This window comes from Volvox carteri (genome assembly GCF_000143455.1).
Source record: "Volvox carteri f. nagariensis unplaced genomic scaffold VOLCAscaffold_34, whole genome shotgun sequence".
NCBI lineage: Eukaryota > Viridiplantae > Chlorophyta > Chlorophyceae > Chlamydomonadales > Volvocaceae > Volvox > Volvox carteri.
The window spans coordinates 730,199-757,877 of NW_003307577.1; the positions used below are offsets into that span (position 1 = coordinate 730,199).

At 57.2% G+C, this 27,679-nt stretch overlaps 1 protein-coding gene across 1 annotated transcript in view; it reads left to right on the top strand.

Moving 5' to 3' along the window:
* Positions 1–589: 589 nt before the first annotated feature.
* Positions 590–27,679, top strand: part of VOLCADRAFT_105823 (uncharacterized protein) — a gene marked incomplete at both ends in the record, with an annotated part of 28,446 nt that continues 1,356 nt past the window's right edge. Inside the window, 44 exons of the mRNA XM_002953090.1 lie at positions 590–633; positions 730–799; positions 1,142–1,263; positions 1,666–1,839; positions 2,246–2,259; positions 2,686–2,946; positions 3,132–3,637; positions 7,020–7,169; positions 7,997–8,083; positions 8,657–9,037; positions 9,603–9,747; positions 10,013–10,206; positions 10,629–10,754; positions 11,185–11,302; positions 11,718–11,904; positions 12,459–12,512; positions 12,890–12,943; positions 13,340–13,468; positions 14,251–14,343; positions 14,594–14,762; positions 15,248–15,456; positions 16,246–16,405; positions 16,644–16,811; positions 17,284–17,442; positions 17,623–17,700; positions 17,917–18,046; positions 18,443–18,612; positions 19,104–19,262; positions 19,800–20,009; positions 20,314–20,552; positions 20,737–20,923; positions 21,275–21,352; positions 21,622–21,720; positions 21,979–22,019; positions 22,471–22,643; positions 23,281–23,390; positions 23,710–23,801; positions 24,083–24,256; positions 24,571–24,619; positions 25,070–25,249; positions 25,793–25,837; positions 26,255–26,350; positions 26,883–26,949; positions 27,454–27,647. Coding sequence (XP_002953136.1) covers positions 590–633; positions 730–799; positions 1,142–1,263; positions 1,666–1,839; positions 2,246–2,259; positions 2,686–2,946; positions 3,132–3,637; positions 7,020–7,169; positions 7,997–8,083; positions 8,657–9,037; positions 9,603–9,747; positions 10,013–10,206; positions 10,629–10,754; positions 11,185–11,302; positions 11,718–11,904; positions 12,459–12,512; positions 12,890–12,943; positions 13,340–13,468; positions 14,251–14,343; positions 14,594–14,762; positions 15,248–15,456; positions 16,246–16,405; positions 16,644–16,811; positions 17,284–17,442; positions 17,623–17,700; positions 17,917–18,046; positions 18,443–18,612; positions 19,104–19,262; positions 19,800–20,009; positions 20,314–20,552; positions 20,737–20,923; positions 21,275–21,352; positions 21,622–21,720; positions 21,979–22,019; positions 22,471–22,643; positions 23,281–23,390; positions 23,710–23,801; positions 24,083–24,256; positions 24,571–24,619; positions 25,070–25,249; positions 25,793–25,837; positions 26,255–26,350; positions 26,883–26,949; positions 27,454–27,647 — 6,345 coding nt within the window. The remainder of the gene's footprint in view (positions 634–729; positions 800–1,141; positions 1,264–1,665; positions 1,840–2,245; positions 2,260–2,685; positions 2,947–3,131; positions 3,638–7,019; positions 7,170–7,996; positions 8,084–8,656; positions 9,038–9,602; positions 9,748–10,012; positions 10,207–10,628; positions 10,755–11,184; positions 11,303–11,717; positions 11,905–12,458; positions 12,513–12,889; positions 12,944–13,339; positions 13,469–14,250; positions 14,344–14,593; positions 14,763–15,247; positions 15,457–16,245; positions 16,406–16,643; positions 16,812–17,283; positions 17,443–17,622; positions 17,701–17,916; positions 18,047–18,442; positions 18,613–19,103; positions 19,263–19,799; positions 20,010–20,313; positions 20,553–20,736; positions 20,924–21,274; positions 21,353–21,621; positions 21,721–21,978; positions 22,020–22,470; positions 22,644–23,280; positions 23,391–23,709; positions 23,802–24,082; positions 24,257–24,570; positions 24,620–25,069; positions 25,250–25,792; positions 25,838–26,254; positions 26,351–26,882; positions 26,950–27,453; positions 27,648–27,679) is intronic.

Sequence of the window (27,679 nt, forward strand, 5' to 3'; positions counted from 1 at the left end):
GACCGGACCCCCGCTTCAATCATAAAATTAGCAGCATCACAGGATTAAGCGGATTTATTATGCTAAGATGGCTAACATCAGCCCTGCTGCAGGGCTGAGCTGAGTAACGCAGGCTGACAAATGTACGTCGCATCGCAACTGTTACGTTGGCAAAAGTGACGAAATGCGATTATGCGCACGTGGAGAATACTTATTATGCTTCAGTTTTAAAGCTGTGGCAGGGCGCTGACCCACGCGGCCCCGCTCGTTGGCATGGCTTGCATCGTTACATGACTACCGCAGCAGATGCAACATGTGCACTCGTTTGCTTGCGTCAACTTCGTGCACTGTAATCACTCTAATATTACTTTGTCTCAAAGCGGCTAGCCCAATCCCTATAACCAGGGCTGAGTTACCAATCGGACAGCATTGCTGCCCAGTTAACGAAAGCTTGCTTTGGCGTAAGACAATTCATGGTCTGAGCGCCAATGCCACCAAGCAGCTCGAACCTTTTCTCAACTACCAGTTCCTCCTGCCAGAGCTGGAGGTCATGGCAGGACTTAAGTACCCCAGCTCAGGGAAAAGGCTCCGCAAATTCGTCTCAGAGTTAATGAACGCGACGCGACCGTTAAAAGTGGGAGTTGTTGGGGGAAGGTGAGAAAAGTCGCCCGCACCACGGCTCCGGAACCCTTACACGAGACGCCTTACACGTATACATCACGCACATCCGGTTGTGCGACACGTCCACAGCATCAGCTGGGGCACGGGAGCCACGATGCGTGGAGAGCGCGACTGGTTCAGCCTCTTCATGAGCTGGCTGGTGAGAGATTTGATCCCGCTGCATCCCACGAAGCACGTAGTCGCAGTTTGACCAACCGGCGAACCGCCATACCTTACTTTCCTCGCTCGTTAACCATCTACAGTTGCTGTTCGTTGCATATCTGCAAGGATGGTGAATCGGTGCCTTCTCCTAGGAAGGAAAAATCCTTAGGACTTTACCCTCCTTTCCTTAGAGTTGCGTGCATGCCTCGGCTAGAAACATCCGTTACGCCGCCCTTACGCTGGCCCCACTCCGTAACGACTCACGCAATCGTCAGATGGCCACGCTGCCCCGTTTGAAGTAATGTGCGCTTCATCTCCCCCTCTTCCCCCCTTCCACTAGGCCTCCGTGTCCTCGTACCCCGTGACGGGTCGTAACGGCTGCATACCCGGCACCCCCTCCCACTACATGGTTCTGTGCCTGGAGCACTCTGTGGACGTGGACCTGGACCTGGTGCTAGTGGAGTGAGCGCGTAGCGGTTTCCATAAGGAGCTAGATAGAGGTTTTAGTAGGGCGAGTTCTAGTGGTGTTTTATTTTGGGTTTTAACCCGGAATCCGTTGAAATCGGTTTTAGGGTTTTAGGGCCCGTGGCATCCGTCCACAGCTCGCCGGGTCCTTCCACTGCTCCAATTATCTTTAGTTGAAAAGATCTAAAATTTTGCGTTTGATAAGTTCCACACGCATTCGTTTGCCTTTGTGTGCAAAAGGTTTGCGTTTACACTTGCTTTTCGACCCCCACTCGCTGTGCGATGCTGCTGCCGCTACAGCTGCTCAACATTCTACTGATAGTACTATTGATTTGCTCGCTGCTGGGCTGTCATTGCTACTAATGCAACGATTATGTTATCACCACTGCCCACTGCCAGATACGTGTTCAATGATGGTCTGGATGACTGTGACTGCATTCGCAACAACGGAGTGGTCAAGTCTGTTGAGCAGCTGCTGAGGAAGTTAATGGACCTGCCCAGTCGGCCAGCTGTGGTGATGGTGCAAGTGCCTCACGTAAGATCCAAGGACTTCGACCCCTTCTTCCGTACCAGGTTAGTTGGTTAGTTGGTCAGTCGGTTGTGGGTGGTTAGGAGCCGTTGGTTGGTTGTTGGAGCCCATAGGATTGTTACAGGTCATGCAACTCGAACAACTCATTTTTAGTCTCCATTCGTTTATAATTTTCCTGTTGCCACCGACGTGCGATCCCCATGTGTGTTTGGGATCTCCCCTGCCTTGCCCCCCCGCGCCTTTCCAGGGGGGTCTACACTCATTCAACAGTTCAACAGTCCCCCTTAACTTCTGTCCCGTACTTTCCACTTCCCCTCGCTTCTCCTGGATGTTCGCCCGCTCCTCCCCTTTACCTCCCTCTCCCGGCTCCCTCCGTCCCGCCCCCCACTCTTCCACCCCGCTACTTTTGCCTTGACCTCCTCCGCCTGATGCGCACTTCGCCGCGTCCAGCGAAGATCTGGAAGGTGTGGAACAGGGGGGGAGGGGTGTTGGGCATGGGCGGGAGGTGAGGCGCGCGCTTTGTGTGGCTGGGCCCTATAATGCGGTGGGGGGGAAGGGGAAGCGGTCGTCCGAGTGGTGTCCAGGGTGAGATGTGGGGACGTGAGGGCAGCGAAGGGGTAGGGTAGGTGGGAGTACGCGGTGAGATCTCACGGCCGCCACATACACGACTGACACACCGTTAGTGCACCAAGGCGTAGTAGCAGCGGAGCAGCGTGCTGTTAGTTATACAAGACACCCCCACTTATCAACATCCATACACACACACATATACCCGCGGGGTAGGAATGGATCACGCTTGCCCACGGTTCCCTGTTTGACCCCCCGTCACCCCACTCCACGGCACATACGCGCACATACACGCCCGCACACGCACATACACGCACACGCAGGTGCCCTGGCGGCTTATTATGACATACCCACTGTGTCATTGCGAGACGCGCTCTACCCCCTCAACGTGCACCGCCCCACGGAGGGCTTCCTGTGGAACCAAACCTACAACGAACACCACCCAGGGGATGCGGGCCATAAAGCCCTGGCAGATATTGTCGTACACCTGATTCAGGAGACGGCGCTGGGGCTGCTGTCGTACCCGCCGTCTCGGGAGGAAGCGGCCAAGTTGGAGCGGCCGCTGCTGCCGCCCATGTACACAGGTGGGCAGGTGTATGGGAGTTTAGGGTTATGGGGGTTTCCTGTTTAGGCAAGTTGCTGCGCCAGCGTTCACTAACCGACAACCTAATTCCTATCCAATTTAGGCAATCTGGCCCCTCCACTCTCAAGCATCTCTCAATCGCATTTACCCTCAATCGCCCTCATTCTGCTACGATATCCTGTTCAGGCAACCTGCCGCCTTCCACAAGCGTCTGCCTGGTGGGGCATACCTTCACTTCCCTCGTTACATACGCCCAGGGCTGGTCCTGGGTTAATGAGGGTACGGAAGAAAAACCCAAATGGGGCTACGTGGCGACGGAACCGGGCAGCCGTCTTGTCGTACGACTGCCGGACACTCTTCCCCCCGGCGGTCGCCACGCCGCCGCCGCTGCCGTTCCGGTCCTCTTGCATTACCTTCAGTCGTATGCGGGTATGGGTAAGGCCCGAGTCGAGTGCGGCGGCGGCGGTTGCAATTGCAGTACAGTGGTGGTTGACGCGTTGCATCTGGGCCGTTCGTCTCAAACCTACATGGCACTGGTCATGGTGGAGGGTCTGGGCCTGATGGCCGGGGAGGGTGAGGCGGGGACGAAGAGGGAGGGAGATGACGGTGCTGCTGCCCCCGCCGGCTGTGAACTGTCCGTGACGGTGCTGGAGGAGACCTCCAGCATCCTTGATGGCGGACATAAGTTCAAGGTGTGTATTTGTGTGTGTATGTGTGTGTATGTGTGTGTATGTGTGTGTGTGTGTGTGTGTGGCTGTGTGTGTGTGTGGCTGTGGCTGTGGCCGTTGATGCTTCTATCAATACGCATCATCACCATTTAATTTCACACGTCAGACATAGCCATGACTGAGCCAGCGTATTCCCTTTCCCCTTATCCCCCAGCCGCTAATTCCCGACCTCCCTTATTGCGGGCCCTACGACACAGGCGGTCACATCCTCCCCATCCTCCCTAAGCGATACAAGCAATATTAGGAGAGACTGGCTCATGCTCACCCGCATTAGCACCAGCAAACCGGCAATAGCCCCGACGCACCTGGGCTCTTTTCCCCCCACCTGGCACGGCGCATTCAAATGCACTGGCGGCGAGTTCATCATTTCACCCCGCGAGCTAAATGACTCCACTTCTCCACCCTTCCTCCCCCTCCCCCCCCTCTCCACCACCACCTCGGGGCCACATCACATCCCCCTACTTCTCTCTCCCTCGCCCCCTTTCCCGGCCCCCTCTGGTACCCGCGGGTGCTCCAGATATCAGGCGTGGTGGTGGCTCACGGCTACAAGTCTTCCGCTTTGGAGTCAGTGCATAGGTGGCATATCCCCGGAGACGATTAAGATCCTGGATCCTGGTTTTTGGATCTGGATGCGGCGACTTGCGGATCCCGCACCTCGGCTCATTCATTCTTCCAGCCCTTCGCATTCCAAATTGATGTTGCGATTTTGTTGTTGTCGTTGTTGTTGTTATCGTCGTCGTCACTGTTGGTAATGTTGTTAAACCTTGCGGTTGCTGCTGTTGCTATATTGATTTTGTTGAGTGTCGGTCCTAAGGTATTTAAGAGGTTTCCTTACCGTACCTGGCAGTGCTTGCAGTACCTGGCGGTACTGCAGGACTGGTTCTGGAGCGGGTTAGGGTTGGGTAAACCTGATGGACCCAGTGATTGAGTTAAAAACACATCTCTCGGCTAGGGCAAGGGCTAGGGCCAAGGCCACGGGCCGTGGAGGTATGAGGCCCTCAGTCCAGCCACCCGGAGCAGCTGGGTCGGGGGGGTTTCTAGGAAAGAGGGCGGGCGGGTCTCTGGGAAGGGGTTTCTGAGAGTGAGCTGCAGAAGGGTGATTAGTCCACGTTTGGCGAGGGGAAGCTGTGTCCGGGGGGGAGGGGGAAAAACTCGGAGGGGTCTTGGTCTGGAAGGGGACTGCGGCGCTACCGCCGGTGGTGGTTTCGGGAGACTTAATGAGCGCTTGCTGGGGGGGGACGGAAACATGCGGAAACATGCTTTCCTTGTACGGTGCACGAGGTCCCTGGCTGTGTAATAAGAAGGCATCTTGGTAGTTGCGATGGGCACTTATTGTGTTTGTTGTTAGTTGTCAGTTAATAGTTGCTAGTCGTTTGCAGGTCGTGGTCCTTATCCCTAGGCCCTCAGGAAGTCTACTTTTTCGGTCGGATGGGAAGCGGGTTAGCTTTGAGAGATGAAAGAGCTCCACCATGGGTGGCGAGGGGAGCGATGGAGGGCCGACTCCGATAGAGGAAGGAGGATCCCGCGTACACGCTGGTGGAGGGTGGAGGTGGCAGGGTGGCGAGATGGCTGGCTGGCTGGCTGGCTGGCTGGCCGGCGACGCTTTCATGGGGTGTTCGTTTCCCCGGGTAAAGGGTGGAAGGGGTTTCAGGAGCCCTCTCCAAGTCGCAGCCAAGTCTTGGTGTTAAATTGGCATAGCGGCTAGGCCGCGGGTGGTGGTGGCGGCGGGGGTGGTGGCGGGGTTCGGCTGGTAAGGCAGTGATGGTCGGTTCAGCAGCGATGGTCACGTGATAGCGGTGGTGACGTGGTAGCTGGCGCTTAGTCACTTGTACTGGCGGTGGTCAGCTGGTAGAGGTGCCTGTGTTTGGCTTTAACCCCCGGAGTAGCCCCTGACCTGACCACATCCACCATACCTTCACTCTTTCCCGAGTACCATCTGTCAGACGAAGTGGAGCTGGGGCGCCCGGAAAGCAGGCTGTACCTTTGGCTGTAAGAGAGCCTGCAGGGATAATGGGATTTGGGAATTCCTAGACCTGGCATCTGTTAGTTTGGAGTGTTGAACAACCCCCAACCTTGGTGTTGCGATTGGGAGTTGCTTGGAGTTACTTTGCATCGTGGAAGGGAAGAGACTCATCTATGCCGCCCCGCCGTCCGTTGCGCCATCCGGAATGCCAAAACAGGGCCGAGTGTTCAGAGGGTAAACGAGAAAAATGAATGGAAGGATGTAATTTCTCACTTCTGCAGTCCCGCAGCTCCGTGCAAAATAGACCGGGCCGCTTTAACTTGATGCGCTTGCGCAAGTGTATTAAAATCAGAATCATGGAAGGACGGTGCCGAACCAACCACGTGGCTGTGCTGTACGGCTATCCTTAGCGCGTCTGGCCGTGCGCGCGATTGCCATCAGCCAGAGGTCAAAGAAGTTAATCGGAGTAATCTGCACTTTCACATGATGGCGTGCACGTGGCTGAAAGGTGATGGAAAGGGCAGGCAGGGTGCGCAGTGTGCGAGCGGTTCAACTCTTTATCATATTCTGTGGCAAAGTGCCGCCACTGATAAGGCACGACAGCGATATGGAGGCTTTGATCCTGATTATATCCTTTTCAACCGCCCTTGTTATTCCACTCGGTCTACTTTCGGCCTAACCGTTTTCCTTTGCCAACGGAGACTGTACGGCATCCTCGCTGCTATGGCACCCAATCCTTCAGGGCACGCAATAATTAGAATTTCTTCGGTACGTTTCGATAGTTGGCCGGTTGCGGTGAATTACTTCGCTCAGTATAGTTGACGTTTTGGGAAATGTGGAGACGTTGATACCTAATGAGCACGCTACGCAGGACTGCCATTTTGGCAGTTCTTCTCTTTGTCGCGCCAAGTTGGTACGTGGGAGCGGCGAAGCCTAAGGGGGCAAGCTTAACCCTTAAAGCGCGCTTTAACGCGACATCCTATCTGCTGGAGGCTGCGGAGTTTCTTGTAAGTTGTGTTTCTTTTTAAGGTTCAGATCACTGCATATTAACTGTTTTAATGCTGACGCCAGTCTTTTCGCGGTGCGTCGTGATCTGCCTTTAGGCAGCGACTCGAAGCATTTCCCATCGCATACTTTAACCTAATTATTTTGGACAGGTGTCTAATCTTTACTTGCTGAGCCCTCGTGCTGGAAAGGCCTCTTCAAACTTCACCCTTGACCCCTTGCCCCTCTCCCCCTCCTCCCCCATATTGCAAACATTGTAGTACCGTGTCCCATTGTAGTATCCGTGTTCATGACTTACTACTAGGGATGGGTGCCCACCAGGAGCTTCCAAACCCCTCATCGCCGCTTAATCGCTCTCCCCAAAAAATTTCCCCGCAGGCGGAGGAGGATGCAGCACTCATCTGGCCTTTCCTGGACCGCATGTCATCGCTGTCGCCAGATGCAACGGGCACTGACCTCGACGATGCAGCCTGCTGGCGGAGCATCACGGAGACTGCTGCGGAACTGGTTTCTCCAAGCGTGGGGAAGGTATGAGAGCTGCGGCAGCAGCGGCCAATCGTACATCCGTAGATCCGCAGCCGGGCCCTAAATGACGTTTGGACGGATTGAGACCTATCGGGCGAGGCGCTGAGGCGGAAAGATCTTGAACGGACGGACCGCGTGTTTGGGACCAGAGCTGGCACCTGGGTTGGTGCCACAATCTGTGAGCCCTTCTCCCCTTACACCGTCCTCCAGTCCCTCTCTCTCCCTCTCTTCCTGGGGAGCTATGCAGCCACGGACCGCAGCCAAAGGGACTGCTAACTGCTGTCACGGATCGGACTCTTTTCTGTTTGGGCACAGGTAGGTATGCAGCCCATACCGTACAGGAGGCGCCGCCTGTCTCGGAACTGCTACCGCAGCCTCAGCTACTCTTACCTCTTTACAGCCCACCTTCTCCCCGGTCATCTTCGGAGTCATCAGCAGCTGCTATGTGGGGCTTACTCCTGCAACTGCCCTTCCTTCCCTTCTCCCATCCCACCCTACCCCATACATGCCTCACGGCCTCAACGCCCTGACCCATCTCTTCTGGGTTTGTTTATCGGGCTCTTGAATCCCTCCCCTCTGGTACACGAATCGCGGCTATGTGACCATCTGGGTTGCATAGCCATCGAGGTCGCACATCAGCTGATCCCTGTGCCGCCTTTCCACATCCCATCTCGTTTACCTTGCGCTGAGCACTACCCTCAGTACCCCACCACCGTCAGTTCGGCTTTTATGATCGTGTTGATTAACGTTCGGGTTCACTTCTGTCTACAAGGTAACCATCACCACCACCACCGGTACTGTTATTGCAACTGCTGCTCCTACTGCCGCAGCTCATTCCGCTGACGTTGGGTTCCCGGCAATACGGCGCCAAGCTGCAGATGGTACGGCAGCTGGCGGAGCAGTTTCATCCCCATGAGGTGCGTGCTGTGATGTGATGTGGGGGAGGTGCTCGGGGGGTGGGGTGGGAGGTGGTGTGGAAAGAGGAAATGGGTTGCGGCCAGGGAGAAAAAGGAGGATTGTGCACGCACCTACAAATGCTTGGCTTGGGGATTGGGGTGGGGATGGGGATGGGCGGGGCATATGTCGGCATGGAGGCGTATCCACCTCTCGGCTCAACTGTGCCTCCGCTCACTTCCGGCTGCACTCCGCGCCCGGATCCCCTCCTGGAGAGGACTCCGTAGTAGTGGCCTCGGAGCGTACCTCCCACTTCGTTATGGGCTGCGCCCCAATGATGCCTTCCCTCCGTCTGCTCGGTTGATCATATGTATATGTTGATTGTTTGTTCTTGCGAAGGAATGGATTTCCTTCAGGGTTACCCACTAGCACACCACGCGCACACACATACACTTCAAGCACCATCCTCGTCAGTTCTTGCCCGCAGTTCGCCCGCCATCGTTAAAGACACACACACACACACACTGCCCCTCCTCCTGGTATTTTCTTTCGTCGATCGTCAGTGCTTCGTCGCACCCTCCTCCTTCCGCCACCAGGTGTCAACCGCAACCGCCTCTTGCTGCTTCGTAGCTCTGGAGGGGCAGGTAGCCACCACACCACAGCAGCTTGCGGACCTCCTCACATCATCATCATCATCACCATCATCATCGTTGTCAACGTCATCGTCATCGACAAACCCGGATTCGGAGCAGCTGTTCTCATTCGAGCACATCTACCGTGGGAAGGCCACCGGCAGCCTTGGCGGCGCGGAGACGTCCCGTGTGGCTATCCTGTACGGCTCTCCTGGACTGCCGTGCTTTGGGCCGCTGTACGAGCAGCTCAAGACGGCGGTGGACGAGCAATCTGTAGGAGATGGCAGCGGTGGCGGCAATGGTCTTATGTTCGCATTCCGGCCGCTGCTGACCACCACCTGCGAGGTGAGGGTGTGTTACGTGTGTTGCTCTTATTGTTGGTGGTGGTGGTGGTGCTAGTGGTGGTGGTGGTGGTGGTGGTGATGGAGGAGGCCGCATGACTGCTGAAAGGTGGCTCCATGGCGGACTGACCCACGGTTCATCGCAGAAGCAGTGGGAGGGGTAAAAACTAGGTAGGGAAAATGCAAAGTCAGGGTGATGGATGTATTGAGTTGGCCAGAGAAGCAAAGGCCAAGCGAGCCAAGAGAGCAATGCAGGTATGCAGGACCTGTGTGGGGGTGGAGAGAGGCTTACACAGCTCCCATCTCGCGGCACTCGCTCCTCCTTGGCCCGCTGATCTTAATCGCGCTTACGGGAACTACACAGACACGCATACATATGCACATGCACATACACACATAGCTTTTTCCCGAGCCAAGCCAACGTATAGCGCTTCTCAGGCTTGCCACCGACCCCTGCGGTTGCTGTCCTGAACAAACTTACGTGTAGTTTACCCAACTGCGGCTCTCTTTCTTGCACTAACCTGACCCCGTCCTGCACACACCCGCCCGGGCTTAACCCTCCCTCGCAGCCGCTCTCTGGATGTGCTCGCGCCGGCACGGGTGGCCAGTTGCTGCTGCCGGGGTGGGGTGTGGAGGCGGCGCTGAAGAACACGGAGTACAGCGCCATGGACGACAAGGAGGTAGCCCGGCAGCGGCAGCAGCAGCAGCAGCAGGGTAAGAGGGTTTCATATGCGACGAGACACAAAGGGCAAGAAAAGAGAGTAATAAGGGAGGCGATGTCCAGGACAGGGAGCAACGCAATGGCTGGCGGTTTCTTTTGCTCCTCCAGCACTTTCCTGGGGGTATTTTTTTCTGTTTCCTCTGTGAACGAATCGACGTCATGGAATGTTAGGAATTTGAATTTTTATGTATTTGAACGAAATTGAAAGTCAGCAGCAAAGTATGGGAAACTGGTGCGGGGTGGGGTGGTGCGGTGCAGGTGGCACCGAAGGCAGTGGCGACGACGAGGAGGGCGCCGCGGAGGAGGCGGACTTTGGCAGTGGCGATGACGCTGTGGTGAAGGGCTTCCGACTGGACGTGTTGGCGGCTAGGCGACCGGATCTGCGCTCTGAGCTGCTCACCTTCCGGGACCAGCTGCTGGCGGCAGATGACGAGGAGTCAGCGGAACTTAAGGTGCGGTTGCCGGTGCGGGTGTGTGCATGTTTCTTGTGCCAGTCGGGGGAGGGGGGAAATAGTTCTGGGGACTTCGTGCCAATGATTTCCCGCCCATCAACCCGCACACCCACCTACACGCCGCCGGGGGTCTTGCATATAGTTCCCCCCTACTTCATGTACACTCTTTCCGTGGCAGCAGCTTCACGCGTTCGTAGTTCGTCTTTCCCCCCTAACCCGTTGGGCAGTTACATAGCTGCATTTCATTCCGGAAACAGTTAGCGGACAAGGGGGGGGATAGGGGCGGGGGGTAAAATGGGTGGGCGGGCAGTTCATTTTCCTGCTTTCTGTTCCCAACCCCACCCACCTACCTTTGGTGGTAATGCTGTCCTGTGGTGACCCACACGGACACTCCCGTTCCCTTCCGGCCCGCCTGCGTTCAGGTGTGGGACCTACGCGATGTGGGTCTGCAGGCCACTCAGCGCATCCTGGGCTCCTCCGACCCGCTAGCGCTGCTGGCGGAGATATCGCAGAACTTCCCAGGCATTGTGTCCAGCTTGTCACGACAGGTGCGGAAAGGGAGGGGAGGGAAAGCGAGGGGAGGGGACGGGAGGGGTGAGGAAAAGGGGAGTGGAGGGCAGCGGTGGGGAAGAGAGGGGAGGAGATGCCGTTTTGCCTGCGTGAGTCTGTGATTCTGCACTTGTTTTAAGACCTGGTATCATTTTTTGGGGTGGTTTGGGAAGCTTGGTATGTCTTGCGTTTTCATTTACCCGCCCCCTCTGCCTCTGCATCTCAAAGCGCTGCCTGCCTTTATTATCCACACCTGGCCACCCGCACCCCGCTTCTCCCTCTCCGCACTCACCGCGCCGCCACTGCCGCGTACGGTTCCCTAAAAATAACCTTCTCCGGGGGAGCTCCTTCCCTGCCCCAAAACCTTTGCATATATTCCCCCCACCTCTAAACCCCGTCCTCCTCGTTTTTCCACCGCCGAGCCGCCAGGTGGTGAGCTCCTCCCTTAAGAACGCTGTGACCCACAACCAGCAAATGGTGTCGGCGGGGGCCAATTTCCTGCTGTTGAACGGCCTGGCGGTGGATGTGAACAACTTGGATTTCTTCGGTGAGTGCTTGAATGAGTTGGCTGAGGGGGCGTGTGGTGGGTGGGTGCGTGCGGGTGGGTGGGTGGGTGTATTTTTTTCTTTTTGTCCATCTTAAGTGCCAAAATCCCGCACGCACGCGCTCGCGCACGGCAGTCGTTCGTCTTTCCTATCTAAAATGTCGTACGCTTGTCGCCATTCCCAACCCCCGTACTGTTTCTGGTCATAACCTTTTCCAAGGAGACACACACGCTTAAAGTATTTCTACATCCGCCCTCTGCACGAAACTCCCCTACTCCCTTTCATCGCGCAGTTTCCGAGTCGACCTTGTCCCGAGTCTTTCCGTGGGAAAGGGTGTGTTCTCTTCTTCCCCGTAACCCTCACCCTCCACGCAAAACACACGCACGCCTTCGCCCACGGCCACCCCTACGCCCACAGGTTTTCTGTCCCGTCTTCGTTCGGAGATGCGGCTCCGTGACTCCCTGGTGGGGGCTCCCCTGGAGCTGTCTCCCAACCTGGCCAAGCAGGTCCTTGCGGCACGAGCGGAGGACGGCGCAGCAGCAGGAGCGGGAGGGGGAGGAGCAGGGGGAGAGGGGGAGCCGCGGCTCAGTCTGGGATCAACAAGGTATGTATGTAGGTAGGTTACATGTGGGCTGGGTTTTAAAGCGGCGATGAGGTGGGTTTCAAGGTGTGTATGTGCCTGTGGAGTGCTAGGAGAGGCTGGTGCCGCGTGCTAGGGGCTGGTGGTGGCTTTGCGTAGTGATTGGAGTGCGTGCGGGGCTGGGGTGTGGTTTATTGGGTGATTTAAATCCCGTCCAAAATCTTTTGGGTTTTTAGGGGTTTAGGGTTTTAGGGTCCTCCACTGGCCCTCGGCTGTCCAAGGGAAGTCCAGATGGGCTGCTTTTTCCCCGGGTTCCAGCCCCTCCTCCGGAGCATTTCCTCAACTGATTCCGTCTGCCTCCTCTCTGCCCTCGCTCCCCCCCCTCCTCTGTGCAATCAATAGATGCCTTTGCCCCCTCCTCCTCCCGACCCAAACTCCGCTGTTGCCTTTCTGAGAACCCTACAGTCGCTCTTGGGGGCTTATGTGCTTGTTTCCGTTCATCCGGTCCCCCCGCCTTAATCCTCTTCCCCTATGTCCTCCCCGTGTATCTTCCCCCCACCCCCTACCACCCGACCCAGCAGTGCCATGTCCAAGCACGTCGCCTTTCTGAATGACTTGGAGCGCGATCCCAGGTGCCGTACATGTCGTACGCGACGAGGGAGAGGCTTTATTGTTATTGGGGGTTGTGCTCGGGATGCCTAATGGTGTAGTGGTATCTGTGTGGCTGGCGGAGGTGTCACGGTTCGTTGTTGGGGTGGGTAGGGGGAAGGGCTCAAGTCTGGGTTTCTTTCGCCTGCCCCCCTTGGCGTGGCATAGCTTACCCTGCTCTGTACCATGGAGACGTCTTTTCTTGGCGCCCGGTTTGTGAATACACAGCTTCCACCCCGCGCCCCCGCCTCGTCTTCCTCCCATCGACGTTTCCCCTCACCGCTCCACCCTTCCCCCTCCTGCATTCCCTTTGGTCCACACATGATTCTTCCCCCTCCTCTCTCTCTCATTTTCCCCTCAGGTTTCAGCGGTTTGGTCGCAACTTGGCTGAGCTGCTCAACACCTTCCCGGGCAGGTGCGGCGCCGTGCGTATGTTGGGGGAAGGAGGGAGACGTGCCGGCTCAAGAGGACAGAGCCGTGACGTGCCTGTTTAAGAAACGTTCATCCAATGGGAAATGAGACCTTCTCAGGGGCTTTTAAGATCTCCCCAGGCGCCCCGGAACCCTTCACACGATCATATCCCCGCATAAGGTCCCTGTAATTTGTTGGTGCGTATTGGTGCGTTGGGATGAGTTCACACAGCCTGTACACGTCTGCTACTCGGGCAAAGCCCGATGGGATACCGAATCCGGCTCGAATCTGGGAGGGATGTACGCCTGTCTTTCGCCTACCTGCCCGTAGCCTACCCGACCGTGTGCTTCCCCATTGCCTTCAGTGACATGTTGCCACATTGTTATGCCTAACTGCTTAGGCTTCGTCCGCTAGCTCGCAACGTGTTCACTTCGGTGGTGGTTGTGGAGCCCCTATGTTCGGAGTCCCTGGAGCTGGTGGCCAACATCGACCGAATGTGGCAGGGGGGTTACCCCATTAGGTTTGGTGGGTAGGGCCGGATGGGGGCTGCTGAGAGGAGGGTATGGTGCCCGGGTGGCGGTGGGTGGGGGTGAGGGTGGGTGGGGGTGAGGGTGGGGTTGCTGGAGGAGACCCGGATGGCTCCGTTGGGAGCCTAGGCAGAGGGCCAGGGAAGGCTATTCCGAGGAGTAACCCCATATGTACGTGTCGTTGTGATTGTTGTTGTTGTTGTTGTTGTTGTTGCTGCTGCTGTTATGATTATTGATATTGCTACTGCGACTGCCGCTACGTCTACTTTTGGCTTGTTCCGGTGCTTCTGGTGCTGCTGCTCCTGCCGTTCCTGCGCTCTCTCGACTGACTTGCTCGACCCTTGCTGCTGCCCCTGCTACTGCTACAGGTGTTGTGTTTTACTTGCCCTCAGTGGTGATGCGGGTGGTGCAGCAGCGCAAGTACCCGCACCTCCAGTCCGGGGCACCCTCCTGGGGGGAGATGGACGCTAGGTGGGGCCTGTTTCGACGTGGGATTGGGCGGCCGGTGCGCTGGGTCTGCATACATGTGTGTGTTGATTTAATGTGTGCTCTGCAATGGAGCAGGCGTGCTGTTTCTTTTACCCGATCCGCCATCAGGCATCGTCTCGTACTTTTTTCATTTAGTTGCCTTTCGGGGCGTCCTCCCTGGGGCATGCTCCGGCTCCTTCACCACGAATCTTGGCCGCCTGGTGCGCTTAATGTTCCGCCGCCTCATCCTTACTCGTACCCACACGCACCTCCTAAACCCCTTACCTCCCTATCACCCCCCTGGACCAACCCCCAGTGAGCGCTTCGGTCGGGGCTTCGCCACGCTGAAAGAGGCGTTCGGTCCAGCTGCCGCCTGGCGTATGTGGATCGATGCAGCGGAGGCCGTAACGTGAGTAGACCTCCCACATAGCCTTAACGGCACACCGTCCCGCATGATCGAGAATGCATGATCGGTTGTGTGTTGCCCCAGAACGCGCGTTTTTCTATGTTTAAGGTCACCCAGACCCAGAGCATGATGCATCAAAGTTGCCATGTCTTCGTTGGGTTTAATACTCTTTTTTCTGGAATATCTGGAAAATATTTTGTCGTAAATCCATATATTCATTTCTTGTCGGCCCCTGTGGTTCCTTCCTCCGCAGCTCCGGCTATTACTCGGACCCTCAGGAGGTGGTGGAGGCGGCATTCACATCCGCATGGGGGGCAGCAGCTCGCAGTCCGCCACCGGGAACCCGGGCCAAGACGGCGGCGCGCAAGAGCACCTCGGACGCGCTCAAGATGCTCAAGGAGGGCTCTGGATACGCTGCCGAGGTGAGGGGGGCCGCGGCGCGCTCCAGCGGAGCGTGAGACGCAGCTGAAGCCATGGACGTTTCCGCGGCAAGAACGGAAAAAATGAAACACAACAGGACTTCCTTGGAGTACGGGAGAATCAGAGCCCCTTGCCAAAAGCGGGGTGTGTCTGTGGCTGGTGGGATACGTAAAGCCAACATCAATGTGTAGGGAAAAATACGGGGATACTGTACATGTGTGTATCTATGCGTGCGTGTGCTTGTGTGCATGGCATGCAACACCGTATCAGGCGGTGACTTCACCACATCCTGAACCACTTAACATCCGCTATTGTGTATCCATCTCGCCCCAGCACATACCTTGCTTTTACTACCCAATCCTTTCAGACACACATCGCTGGACTACGGAGCTCGCTTCAGTAAAGTTATTCGTGACCCCGGCTTTTCCCTTATCGCGGCTCAGATCATTAAAAACATACACATACGCGTACACACAAACACCTGCAGGTGGGTATGCAGCTCATGGAGACGGCCTCCTGGCTGATGATTAAGGGCCTGGTGGCGCCGCCGCCAGCCGCGGCAGTGGCGGCCGCCGCCACACCCGCAGCTGACCGCGATGAGGACGCGGAGCGCTGTACCGCACCTCCGGTGGTGTGGATGAACGGCCTGACAGCCAAGGCGGGAGGCTCCTCCCCGGCAGAGGATATCATGTACAAGTAAGGACGCGAGGGCCGGGAGGGGTTGCTGCGTTGAGGATGCTGCGTTTGTGCGCGTGTCAGGAGGGCGTATCAGGAGGGCGTATCAGGAGGGCGTATCAGGAGGGCGTATCAGGAGGGCGTATCAGGAGGGCGTATCAGGAGGGCGTATCAGGAGGGCGTGTCAGGAGGGCGTATCAGGAGGGCGTATCAGGAGGGCGTATCAGGAGGGCGTATCAGGAGGGCGTATCAGGAGGGCGTATCAGGAGGGCGTATCAGGAGGGCGTATCAGGAGGGCGTATCAGGAGGGCGTATCAGGAGGGCGTATCAGGAGGGCGTATCAGGAGGGCGTGTCAGGAGGGCGTATCAGGAGGGCGTATCAGGAGGGCGTATCAGGAGGGCGTGTCAGGAGGGCGTATCAGGAGGGCGTATCAGGAGGGCGTATCAGGAGGGCGTATCAGGAGGGCGTATCAGGAGGGCGTATCAGGAGGGCGTGTCAGGAGGGCGTATCAGGAGGGCGTATCAGGAGGGCGTATCAGGAGGGCGTATCAGGAGGGCGTATCAGGAGGGCGTGTCAGGAGGGCGTATCAGGAGGGCGTGTCAGGAGGGCGTGTGTGTGTGTGATTGGGGCGGGGATGTGTACCCAAGCAGGCGCTATGCGTAGAAGCGTGGTTGTAGGTGGGGATCTGAAGCCGCTTCGGGGCCGGCCAGGCACCGACAGGCGTGCCAAGCGTTTCCCCTCCTAATCTTTCACCTCACCTCCCTCCGCCACACCCTTGCACACCGCACTCTTGCGCTCTGCTCATCCAGGGTGATGGGTGAGATGCAGCGGCTGCAGGAGGCCATCTACTTTGGTCGGATGGACGACAACAGCGGTGGGGGCGATGCGTTGGCCGCGGTGCTGGAGATGTTTGGGGCGGTGGAGCGGCTGAATCAGAGGATTGTGGGACCCAAGGCCCGGAACGCGCAGGTGTGGTAGGGGTGAGGAAGGTGTAGGGATGCGTGGAGAGGGGGGTGTTATGCGTTTGCGTGTGGGTATATGTGGGTTTGTGTACTCGCTGCCTGCGCGTGTGCTTCGTTGTTCACTAACAACAGGTACATAATCGTTTCCTGCTCCTGGTTCTTGATAATGTTGCTAAAAAGTACCATGAAACAAGCTGAACAGACCCATAAAATCTTTTAAAATTTACGTAAAATCCATTGCACAGGTGCTCAACTTGGTTCCGTTGCTCCGCCACCCAGCGCATGAAACGCTGCGGATGCTGTATCGCGAATCTGGATCTGAAGATGGAGATGGTACGCCGTACGTGGCGCCTGTGACCCACTACGTGGCGGCTGACCTGGCCAATGAGGAGGGCCGACAACTGGTGGCAGAGGTGGGGGCAGGGAAGGGAGGGTGGAGGGGAGGGGAAGGGCGGAGGGACTGAATGGGGTGGGGTGGGGTGGGAAGTGGGTTTGTGGTTGAGTTAGGGGGGTATCAGGGTGAAGGCTGGGCTTACGGTGGGTTCTGGATGCGGCAGCTGCCTCAAGATTGCCGTTCTGGCAGGGAAAGATGGGAAAGAAAGTGGGCGAGGTCTCCGGTGCACTTGCTACATATCTTGTCCTCCCCTCACATATTTTTCGTCCGTCTCCAGCTGATACTCCTCACACCTTTTAACAGGGTATTAACTTACGGCATCCTTGTTCCCCCCTGTTCCCCTGTTCGTCTTTCCCCCCATCCGCCTGCATTCAGTTCTTTCCCCTCCCTGAACTCCCATTCTTCTCACTCTTATCCCATGTCTTTTTTCCCTTCCTCTGCCTGTATCCTTTCCCCGTCCTGTGCCCTCCCGCCACTCCACCGAAACACAGTCCCTCCGCCTTCTGTCCGAGGTGCTCCCCTCATCCTCCTCCCGAGATTGTCGGCTGGTGCTGGTGGCCAACCCCTCACAGCCTGCAGCAGCCCCCAGCCTGCTGGAGGCGCTGGTGGAGGGGGGGATGAGGCAGCTGGAGAGCGGAGGGAGGGACAAGGTATGCCTGTGCGCGCCTGTGTATTTATGTATGTATTCGTGGCATCAGGGGTGGCCGTGGCGATGGCGGTAGAACTCGGTGTGGAGGAGAAGCCGACTTAAGATATTTCCCGTAACTGCAACAGCAGCGCGTTTGCGCATGTCTCTACTCCCTCCACCTCCACCTCCACCCCAACCCCAGCCCCTTGCGCCGCTACATTCCACCCACCCGGGCTCTCATTTTCCTATCAGCACTTCCTCCAACATGCATGGCTTGGACGTCAGCAGTTGATCCTTTTAATCCTTTCTTCATGCATATCATTCCCCTCCCCCACAACACATACACGCATACACACCTTATTTTCCCTCCCCGCGGAGTGGATTCCCGCCACCCGTTGCACAATGTTTTACTCATAGATCTTTACCCCCATAGTCGTTGCTGTCGTGTCCCGCCTCCTCCCGGCCCCGTTACCCCCCCTTGTAAACCAACCCTCAGGTGGTGTCGTACCTGAGCCGGCTGATGTCGGACTCCGCACTGGCGGCCGGATCAGGTGGGGAGGCGGCTGGTGGCGGCGGGGAGGTGGAGGAGCAGACGCAAGAGGCAATCAAGTACGCCGAGGAAGCGGGTAAGGGAGGGGGGCTTTGCGAGGACCGCTGGGTATGAGCTTGTAGGGACGAGGGTGAGGGTGGGAATGGGAAATACATGGAGATATTGGGAAACAGGGATAGGGAAATAGGGGTTGGCGAACATTGCGGGCCTGGGGAGGGAAATGAGCGTGTGATTTAGTCTGGCAGGGCCAAGAGCTTCTTGAATGCCTAGGCGTTAAGGCTTATTGCTAATCGGACCTTTTTTCCCGGGCAACGAAAGGGGGGAGGGGAGGGGACTGGAGTGCGGTCACCAGTCACATATGCTGGCATCATATGCCCAGCCGGGAAGGATGGGAAGCCGGTGCGTGGAGATGGGATATTCCCGCCTATTACCGGTGCAAGTAATGTCATCGACATCGCTGCCATGAAAACAGGTCTGGACGGCGAGGCCATCAAGTCGTTCCTGGCCAAGGCGGTGGACGAGAGCCTGACGTACCGGGCCGTACAGGCAGATCTTTGCCGTACAGTATTCAAGTTAGAACCTGGTGCGGCGGCAGTCATCAGCAACGGCCGGGTGACTCCCGTGTATAAACCCAGTGAGGAGGTGTGTTTCGTGTGCGTGCGTGTGTGAGGGGGGATTAATGCGTAGCCTGCAGACTGTGGTGGGGTAGAGCATGTTTGAGCGGCTTTGAGCACCCATGTACTTCCCGTAAATGGCCATCTTCTCGTGCACAGCGCTGCTTCATGTCTGCGTGTCCGTCTGCCTGTCTGTTACGTTTGCCCTTCTTTTGTTGCCACCTCCGCTGACCCTAGCATCGTGAACCGTATAGCCATTACCAACAGATCCACCAAAAGAATTAATGATCATAAATACTTTTTTAGATTCTTCTTCTTGGATAACACGTTCGGTCTGTCTACGATATAAAGAACCACCCGAGTCATCACGTAAATTGCCTTCAGCATTGACTTTCAGTAGTAGAGCTGGACCCATATTTGGCTTTCAACTGGGGGGCCCCGTCCTCTACCGCCCCCCTTCTTTTACCCCCTGGCTTTCATCATGGTCACATCTCTTTCTCCCCTTACCCGCATCCTCAGCACTCCCTCCCCAACATATTTGTACCCACGAAACCCTCCTTCCAGATTCATTTGGAATTGCTCGCTGAGGACCTGTCTCTACTTCAGAGGGTGACGTCGGGCGGTATGGCGGGGTCGGTGGCCAAGGCGGTGGAGAGGGCGTACTCGGAGGGGCTGCAGGTGCGTGTGTGTATGTGTGCATGTGTGTATGTGTCTGTCTAGGGGGCAATGGGGAGGGAGGGAGGTTAAAGAAGGGTGGGATGGGGGGTACAGTGGCGATTGGTTCAGTGCAGTTAAGCAACAATGCAACCCATATAAGGGGCAGAGGACGGGGAGGAGGGAATCTGGGTTAAGGAAGCGGGGGAGGTCAAGGAAGGGGGAGGTGGGAGTGGGGGTGGCCGGGCTGGGGGCCGCGGAGGTAACGCCGCAGTTTCGGATAGACAACAGTTCCAAGGATCCAGCAATCGGTCCTCCCTTTTTTAACTCTCCGCCATGCTCCCACCTGGGGTCAACCTATGCTTCCCCGCAAGGACCGTATGACTTAACCATAATCATCCCCCCTTGCGTTTTCTTTTCCTCGTTTTTTTTGCTTTTCCTCGCCCGCCCCCTTTCCCTGTACCTCTCGCCGCGCATCCCCATTTTCAGCACCTTCATTTCTTCCCCTCCCATCCCTTGTCCGCTTCCATTTACCACCCTTCCTTTTTCCGCATCTCGCAGCGCCTACCCGCCGATCTGCCCTCGGGGGTGTCGGCATCCGATGCCCTGTCGGAGATTTCCAGTACGGTGGTTTCGGCGCTGTCGGCCGCCAGCCGCGCCGCCGCCTCTGCCGGATCACAGGAGGGCAGTGGTGGGGCCTCCCGCCTGGGTCCGGGGGCCTCCCTGCAACTGCAGCAGATGATGGCCATGCTGAAGCGCAAAGCGGTCGAGGTGGGTGTGGCGGGCAGTGGAGGTGGGTGTGATTTAAGGGGGTTTGAGCCACAGATACGACCAGTGATGGTACACAAGTAACGTCTACCGAAGCAAATAGACCAGCAAAGTGGTAGAACTTCCTGGACGTTTTGGGGCTAGATGACGATAAGTAGAAAGTCGCCAGGGCTGGATGTCTCTGCGTTGTGTGTTTTGGGGGTGGCGGAAGGTGGCTTGTTTTCCCGCATCTCCCTTTTCCCCCAAATCCCTTTTCTCTCCCTTCCCCTAAGTCGTCTACCTCTTCCCTCTCCCGATTCTCTGGCAGGTTTCCGGCGGGCCTGACCCTCCCTTCCATTTGGAGGCGGTTCTCAACCCGCTGTCCCGCTCCGCCCAGCGGCTGACCTCCCTGCTGCTGGTGCTGAGGGAGGCGCTGGGCCCCTCCATGAGCCTCACACTCAACCCGCAAAAGGACATCACGGAAATGCCGCTCAAGAGCTACTACAGGCGAGTGCAGGAGGCGGGGTTGGGTGGACAGGGAGGGAAGTTAAGGGGGGCCGCGAGAGTGTGAGGGCGACGTTGCAGGGTTGAGGAGGAGGGGGTAGAAGATGTGGAGGCAGGAAGGCCAGGGTTTGGGGGCTGGGTTTGGAGAGAGGTGGGCACGTTGGGGCCTTTTGTTTCGGCGGTTTATCTTATCGTAGCCCCTTCCATCCTTGTTCCCTCCAAGAATGACCCCAACCGGCCTATGCAGGTATGCTCTCCCGTCGGGTCTAGCCCCCGGCAGCGGGCCCCCAGGGCCGCCCACCGCCTACTTCTCCCGCCTACCGGCACGAAGGGTGCTCACACTCAACTTGGATGCCCCGGAGGCGTGGCTGGTGGAGCCAGCAGCGGCACTGTACGACCTAGATAACCTACGGCTGGAAGACGTGGCAGGGGAGGTACGGCAAAGGGACGTCGTACGGCGGGAGCTTGGAATTGGCTACGTGGCCGCGAGCCCGGCATTAGGATTGGCATGCCGATCGGCTTTTTATCACGTCTCGCTGTGTCTATCCACCTCTAGAAAGTTCTGCGAGCGGCGGGGCGAGGGATGCAATCTCTTCTTACCGGCTGCTGCTCCCTCTTCCCCCTTAGCATCAGCTTCACTCGTTCGCGGTTCGCCTTCCCCTTTTGCAGTCCTAACTGCGTTGCATTACTTCATGCCGGCTCACCGCCAACCTTTATTCCCGCACTTCCTTCATTCTCCCCCCTGTTTTCCCTTTTTTCCCTACCCTCCTGCCCCTCCCTGTCAGGTGGCCTTTGCGGAGTTCGAGTTGGACGCGCTGATGCTGACTGGCTCGTGTGTGGATGTGACGGCATCGGGGCGCATGGTGGGATGGGGTGGGGTGATCTGCCAACGGGGTATGGGCGTAGAAGTTGAGGGTGCGGGAAGTCGTCCTTTTTCCTCAACACTAACCCCACCCACTACGTTTCCGCTGGTCCTCTCCGTAACGTCTCTTAATCCATTCCCACAGAACATTCACTTCAGCTGCCTTACATTGCCAAGCTCTCCACAACACCATCACCGCAAGCAGCAACCTCCCCACACACATTCGCAATAAGCCCCACATCCCCCACATCCCCTACCACCCGACCTCAGACTCCACCGCGCGGTCTCCAGCTGCACCTGGGCACCCCCACACAACCCCACACAGTGGACACACTCGTCATGGCCAACCTGGCATACTTCCAACTTAAGGTACGACACGGACAGCTGTTGGTTGTACGGAAGCGGGGATGATATGTATGTATGCATGTGTGTTTATCTTTATCTTTATGTATGCGTCTACTGTTGTCGTTCCATTGTTCCACCGGAATTCGTGTATCCTTAGGAAAGGGGAAGAGGTTGGGAGGGGTAGGGCTTCAATGCTCCGGAGGGCACGTACGGGCACATGACCTTATGTGAGATGTCGCGTATCAGTAGCTGATCCTTCCATTTCCCTGCTGCCCCCTGCAGGCCGCTCCGGGCCGCTGGCTGTTGTCTCTGGCGCCCGGGAGGTGCGAGGGCGAGACAGAGAGACTCGCGGAAGGCTGTTGGTTTCATTGTTGTTAGTGGGTCGTTGTCAGTTGCACGAAAGTCGTTGTCTGGTCATAGAGAGGAGGGAGGCCCTAAGATCCGTGGAAAAAAGCTATGCATGCACCGATTTCCCTTTACTTCCCCTTTTTTCGGCCAGTTGCCTGGTTTTGGGCGTATGACCTTGAGTTTTTGCATTTTGTATAAAATGACTCAATACACCCATACACCCGCACACCCCTACACGCACCACGGAAATATCTCCTCTATTTCCTGCTCTCTGAGCCCTTCCAACTTTCCTTCCAACTTGAGCTGCAAGCCCTTGCAAAGGCATTGAACTGTGTATCGTCACCACCACCATCATCATCACCATTATCATCACCTCCACCACCTCCACCTCCACCTCCACCTCCGGCCATGTGCTCGTGTCCGCAGGTCTCGTGACCTGTACCTGCTGCAGTCCAGCACCGGCACCAGCCGGGACGTGTTTGCGGAGGAAGAGGAGGGGTCCGGAGAGGCAGAGAGGGTGGCAGGGGCCTTGGTGCGCACCGGTGGTGGTGGTGGTGGTGATGACGTCAGCACGCAAGTCCTGATTTCCAGCTTCATGGGTGAGACGACGGGACGAGGGACTGGGTGGGTATTACGGAGCAACTAGACTCCAGGGAAGGAACGAGCAGGGAGACGGTATCAATAATAAGTGTTCAGGTGGAAAGCACGCAATCGTGAAGAGGCACTCGGGGGCCGAGCCTAAAGGGGACTGACACCCTTTAGATGTCCCCTTTTTTGGGGGTTGCCCAAAGGGGATGACCTGTCACAAGTGACTTGAGAGCTTGGGTGGGGTTGGAGTTTGGGGAAAAGAGAGCGTTATGCCCGTATGATGGCATTCTCTTTTAGGGTTTTAGGTTTTTGCCGCTTTTGCGTTCGGGACCGTACACTAGACCGGACCCTAACCCTCTTTGGAAACGTCCGCATTCCCCTTCTTTTCCGATGGCTTAGTGGCTTTTGGTCCTTGAGCAGTTTCATGCGCGGTGCTTCTGTACCTCTCCCTCGCCTCGCTACTCCCTCAACCTTCCATGTGAATGCACACAGCCCCGCCTCCTTCCCCGCTTTCCCTTCCCTCCCCTTCACAAAGGGTATTCCGTTGCAGCGTCCTCCACGTCTGCCCCTCAACGAACGCAGATACCCGCCACAACACCCATTTCTTGACTACATTTTTGTTTTCCCTTCTACATATACCATTTACAGGGAAGCACATGATTCTGCGGGTTCGCAAGCGGCCCGGCATGGAGGCAGAGGATGTGTTGCAGGCGGACGGCACGGCGGATGACGCGTACGACACGTGGGACCCGGACCTGGTAAGTTCTGCACTCGTACATACGGACATTCACTCACGCGTCGGCTCAATTAGTGAAAACACATGCGCGACACGCGGCCATGGTGGCATGGCCAACATGGACGTACATACGCACACACATAAACATGTGCGCTCTAGCGATTCGTGCTATTGCCGAGAGCAACCCACCCAACGCACGCACACACACGCACAACCTGATCCTCCTGGGCCCTCAGGATCCCTATTGCTTTCCCAGGGTGGGGTTGAGGCTGGGGTTTTGACTGCCGTTACATGTTGGGTTGATTTTTGAGCTTTTGTACGGCGTTGCCTGTCGTACGCAGGAGGATGACGAGTACGCAGACGACGACGACGACAAGGCTCCCCCGGCCCCTAGCAGTGGTGGCCTCTTAGGCAAGGTCTCATCGTTGCTGTCGTAAGTGGTCAATGCTTGGGGAAATGTGTGTCTGGGGGTGACGGGTTGTGTGTGGGGGGGATGGAGTGAGGTTGGGTGGAGCAGTAGGGTTTGGGGCAAAAATCTTCCCTTCCAGGCTTCGCAACTCTTGGTGATGACGGAAAAGGAAACATCCGTGAGGGGCTCCTGCTGAGGGAACGGAACAGGAGGATCGGAAGGTTCACACCTCTCCCATTGCTGCTCCTTCCTCGCCCTCCAATCAACACCCACCCCCACCCTAACCCCACGGGGGTGGTCTGCAGGGGCAGTGCCAAGGGCGGCAGTGGTGGGGCGGGTGGCGAGTTGGCGGCCTCTAAGAAACAACGTCAGCTCCGAGGTGGTGACACCATCAACGTCTTCACCGTGGCTTCGGGGCACATGTACGAACGGCTACAGAAGATCATGATTCTGTCCGTTCTTCGACACACCAAGTCGAGGTGGGTGGGTTGGGCTTGGCTGTGGGGGGTTGTCTTCGGCTGTGGCTGGTTGGGAACCGGTTGTTTTGAAGCTTTGCTTTCGGGAATGTAGGTGCCCGGGCGCATCGGCAGCCGGCGTCAAGGCCGTTCCCCATCGGTTCCGTTTCACGGCTGCCTGCACTGCCTCCATCGCCCGCCGTTGCTCTCTCACCGCATCTGCTGCTGCTACTGCTGTCCATTTTGCCGCTGGCTTCATCTGGTGTTACAACTATTGCTGTTGTTGCTGCTCCTGCTGCTCTGATCATCTGGTGTCGGCCCTTCTACGCTCCGCGAAGGGTCAAGTTCTGGATTATCAAGAACTACATGAGCCCGCAGCACAAGCAGGTGACTGGGTGGCGGGGCGGGAAGGAGAGGGAGGGACAGTCCTTGCCCAAGTGCCCGAAGTAGCACAGCTCCTGGGGGGTGGGAGGCATCTGTATTCGCGTTGAAGTGACTTTTGGGTTGGGCTGGTCCTTTGAAGCATAATCTGGTTGTAGTTTGGCGGGTATACTGGGGGGATGGGGTCCGGTCCTGTGGAGCTGAGCGAGGGCGTTGCGGCGTACTACTCTGTATGCGCCCACCCTCACAACGAGTAATGGCGGTGCTGCATTGGTTCTTATGTCACTTTTGCTGCTTCCCTCCTACTGCCGCTGCTTCTGTTACTGCTATTGCGGCCGCTGAGCCGGCTGCTGTTGTTGTTTGCTGCTGTTGTTGCCCTTCAGGAGCCCTTCTTGCCATCCGCTTCCACGCGGCCGTACAATTGTTGCCTCTCCCTAACCCGCCTCGCAACCCCAGGTCATTCCCGCCATGGCTGAGCAGTTTGGATTCGACTACGAGTTTGTGACGTACAAATGGCCACACTGGTTGCACAAACAGACAGACAAACAGCGGCTGATCTGGGCGTACAAGATTCTCTTTTTGGACGTGTTGTTCCCGCTGGGAGTCGATCGCATCATCTTCGTTGACTCGGACCAGGTGGGGGACAGGGCATGGGACGGGGGAAGGGGCCGGAGCCGTTTGGGTGGCCGGGGTTCCATCTGAAAAGAAAAACTGGGGCCGTGGGGACGAACCACCACGGCGCAAGGGGGCGCGGGGGGGTGGGGGGCGGGCAGGAAATGCCCTTGTGATACTTCTGCTGTTGATGGTTGTTGATTGGGTTCCAATTGTCCAATGGGTCGCATGTTCCGTTGCACATCTGGCAGTTCCTTTTGGGGCATGTAAGGGGGCTCTGTACTGCCTTAGTTATGAGCAGTATGAGCGCCAATGTGTCCTAACATGTAAGGATGCAAGTACGCGATGTGATGATGTCAAGCAAGGAAGGCCGTACCTCACAAAGCCGGCGGTTGAGAGTGTGGTGGAAGACAGGAGGGGATCCGAGGGTGGGCAGGAGCGGGCGCCGTTTAGGGTGAGCTGGTGAGCTGGTGAGCTGTGCAGATGAGCGAAGCCCCGTGCTGACTCACTGACTGATTGACTGATTGACTATACATTTGTACGGCGGACTGGCTGCGGGCCGTGCAGGTTGTACACGCAGATCTGGCGGAGCTGTACCACAAGGATATCAAGGTACGTGGCGGTCTACGGCAACGTACGGGTATACGTTTACCGCATATGTCGTAGAGCGATTGATCTTCCGGTTGGATGCCGCTCCAAACGTACATAAATGCGTTCACACGTCACATGCACATGGGGTATTCATCCACCGCCCGCTCAGTCCTCCCTCCTTGCGCAATAGTTGAAGGTGTCTGTCTGTGTACAGGGAGCCCGGGCCCGCCCACCTCCCCCCGCCCTTGTGCTCCTGTCACCTGTATTGACCATTTTTGAGGACAGCACGTACATGCACGTGCATGTAATGGAAGATGCTTCTTATCAGGGCACGCACCAACACGGACACACGCTCTTGGCATGTACACGTTTCTCACGCACACGCATACGGCCCAGTGTATCACAAAACACACATCGTACACGTACACGCGCGTGCAGGGCGCCCCTTACGCCTACACGCCCTTCTGTGACAACAACAAGGAGATGGACGAATACCGCTTCTGGAAGGGCGGATTCTGGCGGGACCACCTGCAGGTGTGGGGGCACGTGGGTTGGATTGAGGAAGGGGGGGAGCCTATGACGGGGAAGGGGGAGGTGGCAGCGGGGTGAGGACGGGGGAGGGTTTCGTTAGGGTGCAACATAATGGGGAAGCCCGAGTGATGGGGAAGCAATGCAGGATGTGGAACTGGAGGCAAAGGCCGTGACCGAACAATGGCCAACCACGCGTGTGTTTGCGTCTTTGTGTTTTGCCGAGGCTTCAGGACGAGTTCTGAGGCTGCATCGGCGAGCCCCGCGTCGAACATACCCACTGCCATCACCACCACCACCACCACCACCACTGTCACATCCGGCGTTATCTGCTCATCTGTTCCATTCCCGGGCCATTCATAGGACCATTCCCCCGGCCCTTCCTTCAACGAGAAATTTCTGGACTTCTGCATCTGGATGTCTGTAGTCCGAGCTAAGTAGATCCCCCAAGATCATATCCCCCGCCGTCTTTCCCCCCCTCCTGTCCCTTCTCTTCCCCCCTCCCCAATGTGCCGCTGGTTCCCATATGTTCCCCCAGGGCAAGCCCTACCACATCTCCGCTCTGTACCTGGTGGACCTCAAGAGGTTCCGACAAATAGCCGCAGGTGGGGCGGCAGCTGTGGGTGGGTGCGGAGGGTTGTGTGACGTGTGTATGGTACGTGTGTGCATGTGCATGCATTGGGGGTGGAGTAAAGGCACCTTGGCACGAACCCCGGGGCCAAGGAAAGGGGGTATTGTCGTCCCCGGCTGGCTAAGCGAGATCAGAAGGGAAGCCGCCCTTGGTGCGTATTTGGGCGTGCTGGGTGTCAATGGGTAGCTTTGATACGCCTTTTTTGATAGGCTTACTAAACCAACCTTCCCATCTGCGGCTTTCCGTCCATTTAAGTCTTCACCGTGCTCCGTCCTTGCGCTCTCAGCACCTCCTTCCTCCGGGCAGCCGAGCGCCTCACGCACATGCACGCGCATACATAGCCCACCTACACCTCTGGACCTCGCCCTGAAACCTGAAACCGTTGACATCACTAAACAGGAGTTGCATTACCCTCACATCTGGCCTCGCCAACAACCCTCTTTCTGCCTCTCTCACTCCCCCCCGCTCCCCCCTCCAGGTGATCAGCTCCGGGTGCTGTACGACCAGCTCAGCAAGGACCCCAACAGCCTGGCAAATTTGGATCAAGACCTGCCGAACTACGCGCAACACAGCATCCGGATCTTCTCATTGCCGCAGGTGTGGTGTGGTGTGGTGTGGGTGGGGGACTTTGGCGCGGGTTTCCGAAACCGAGATGTGATGGGGATGTGTGAGGTGGGTTTTGGATGCGGTAAGGCGTCACACTG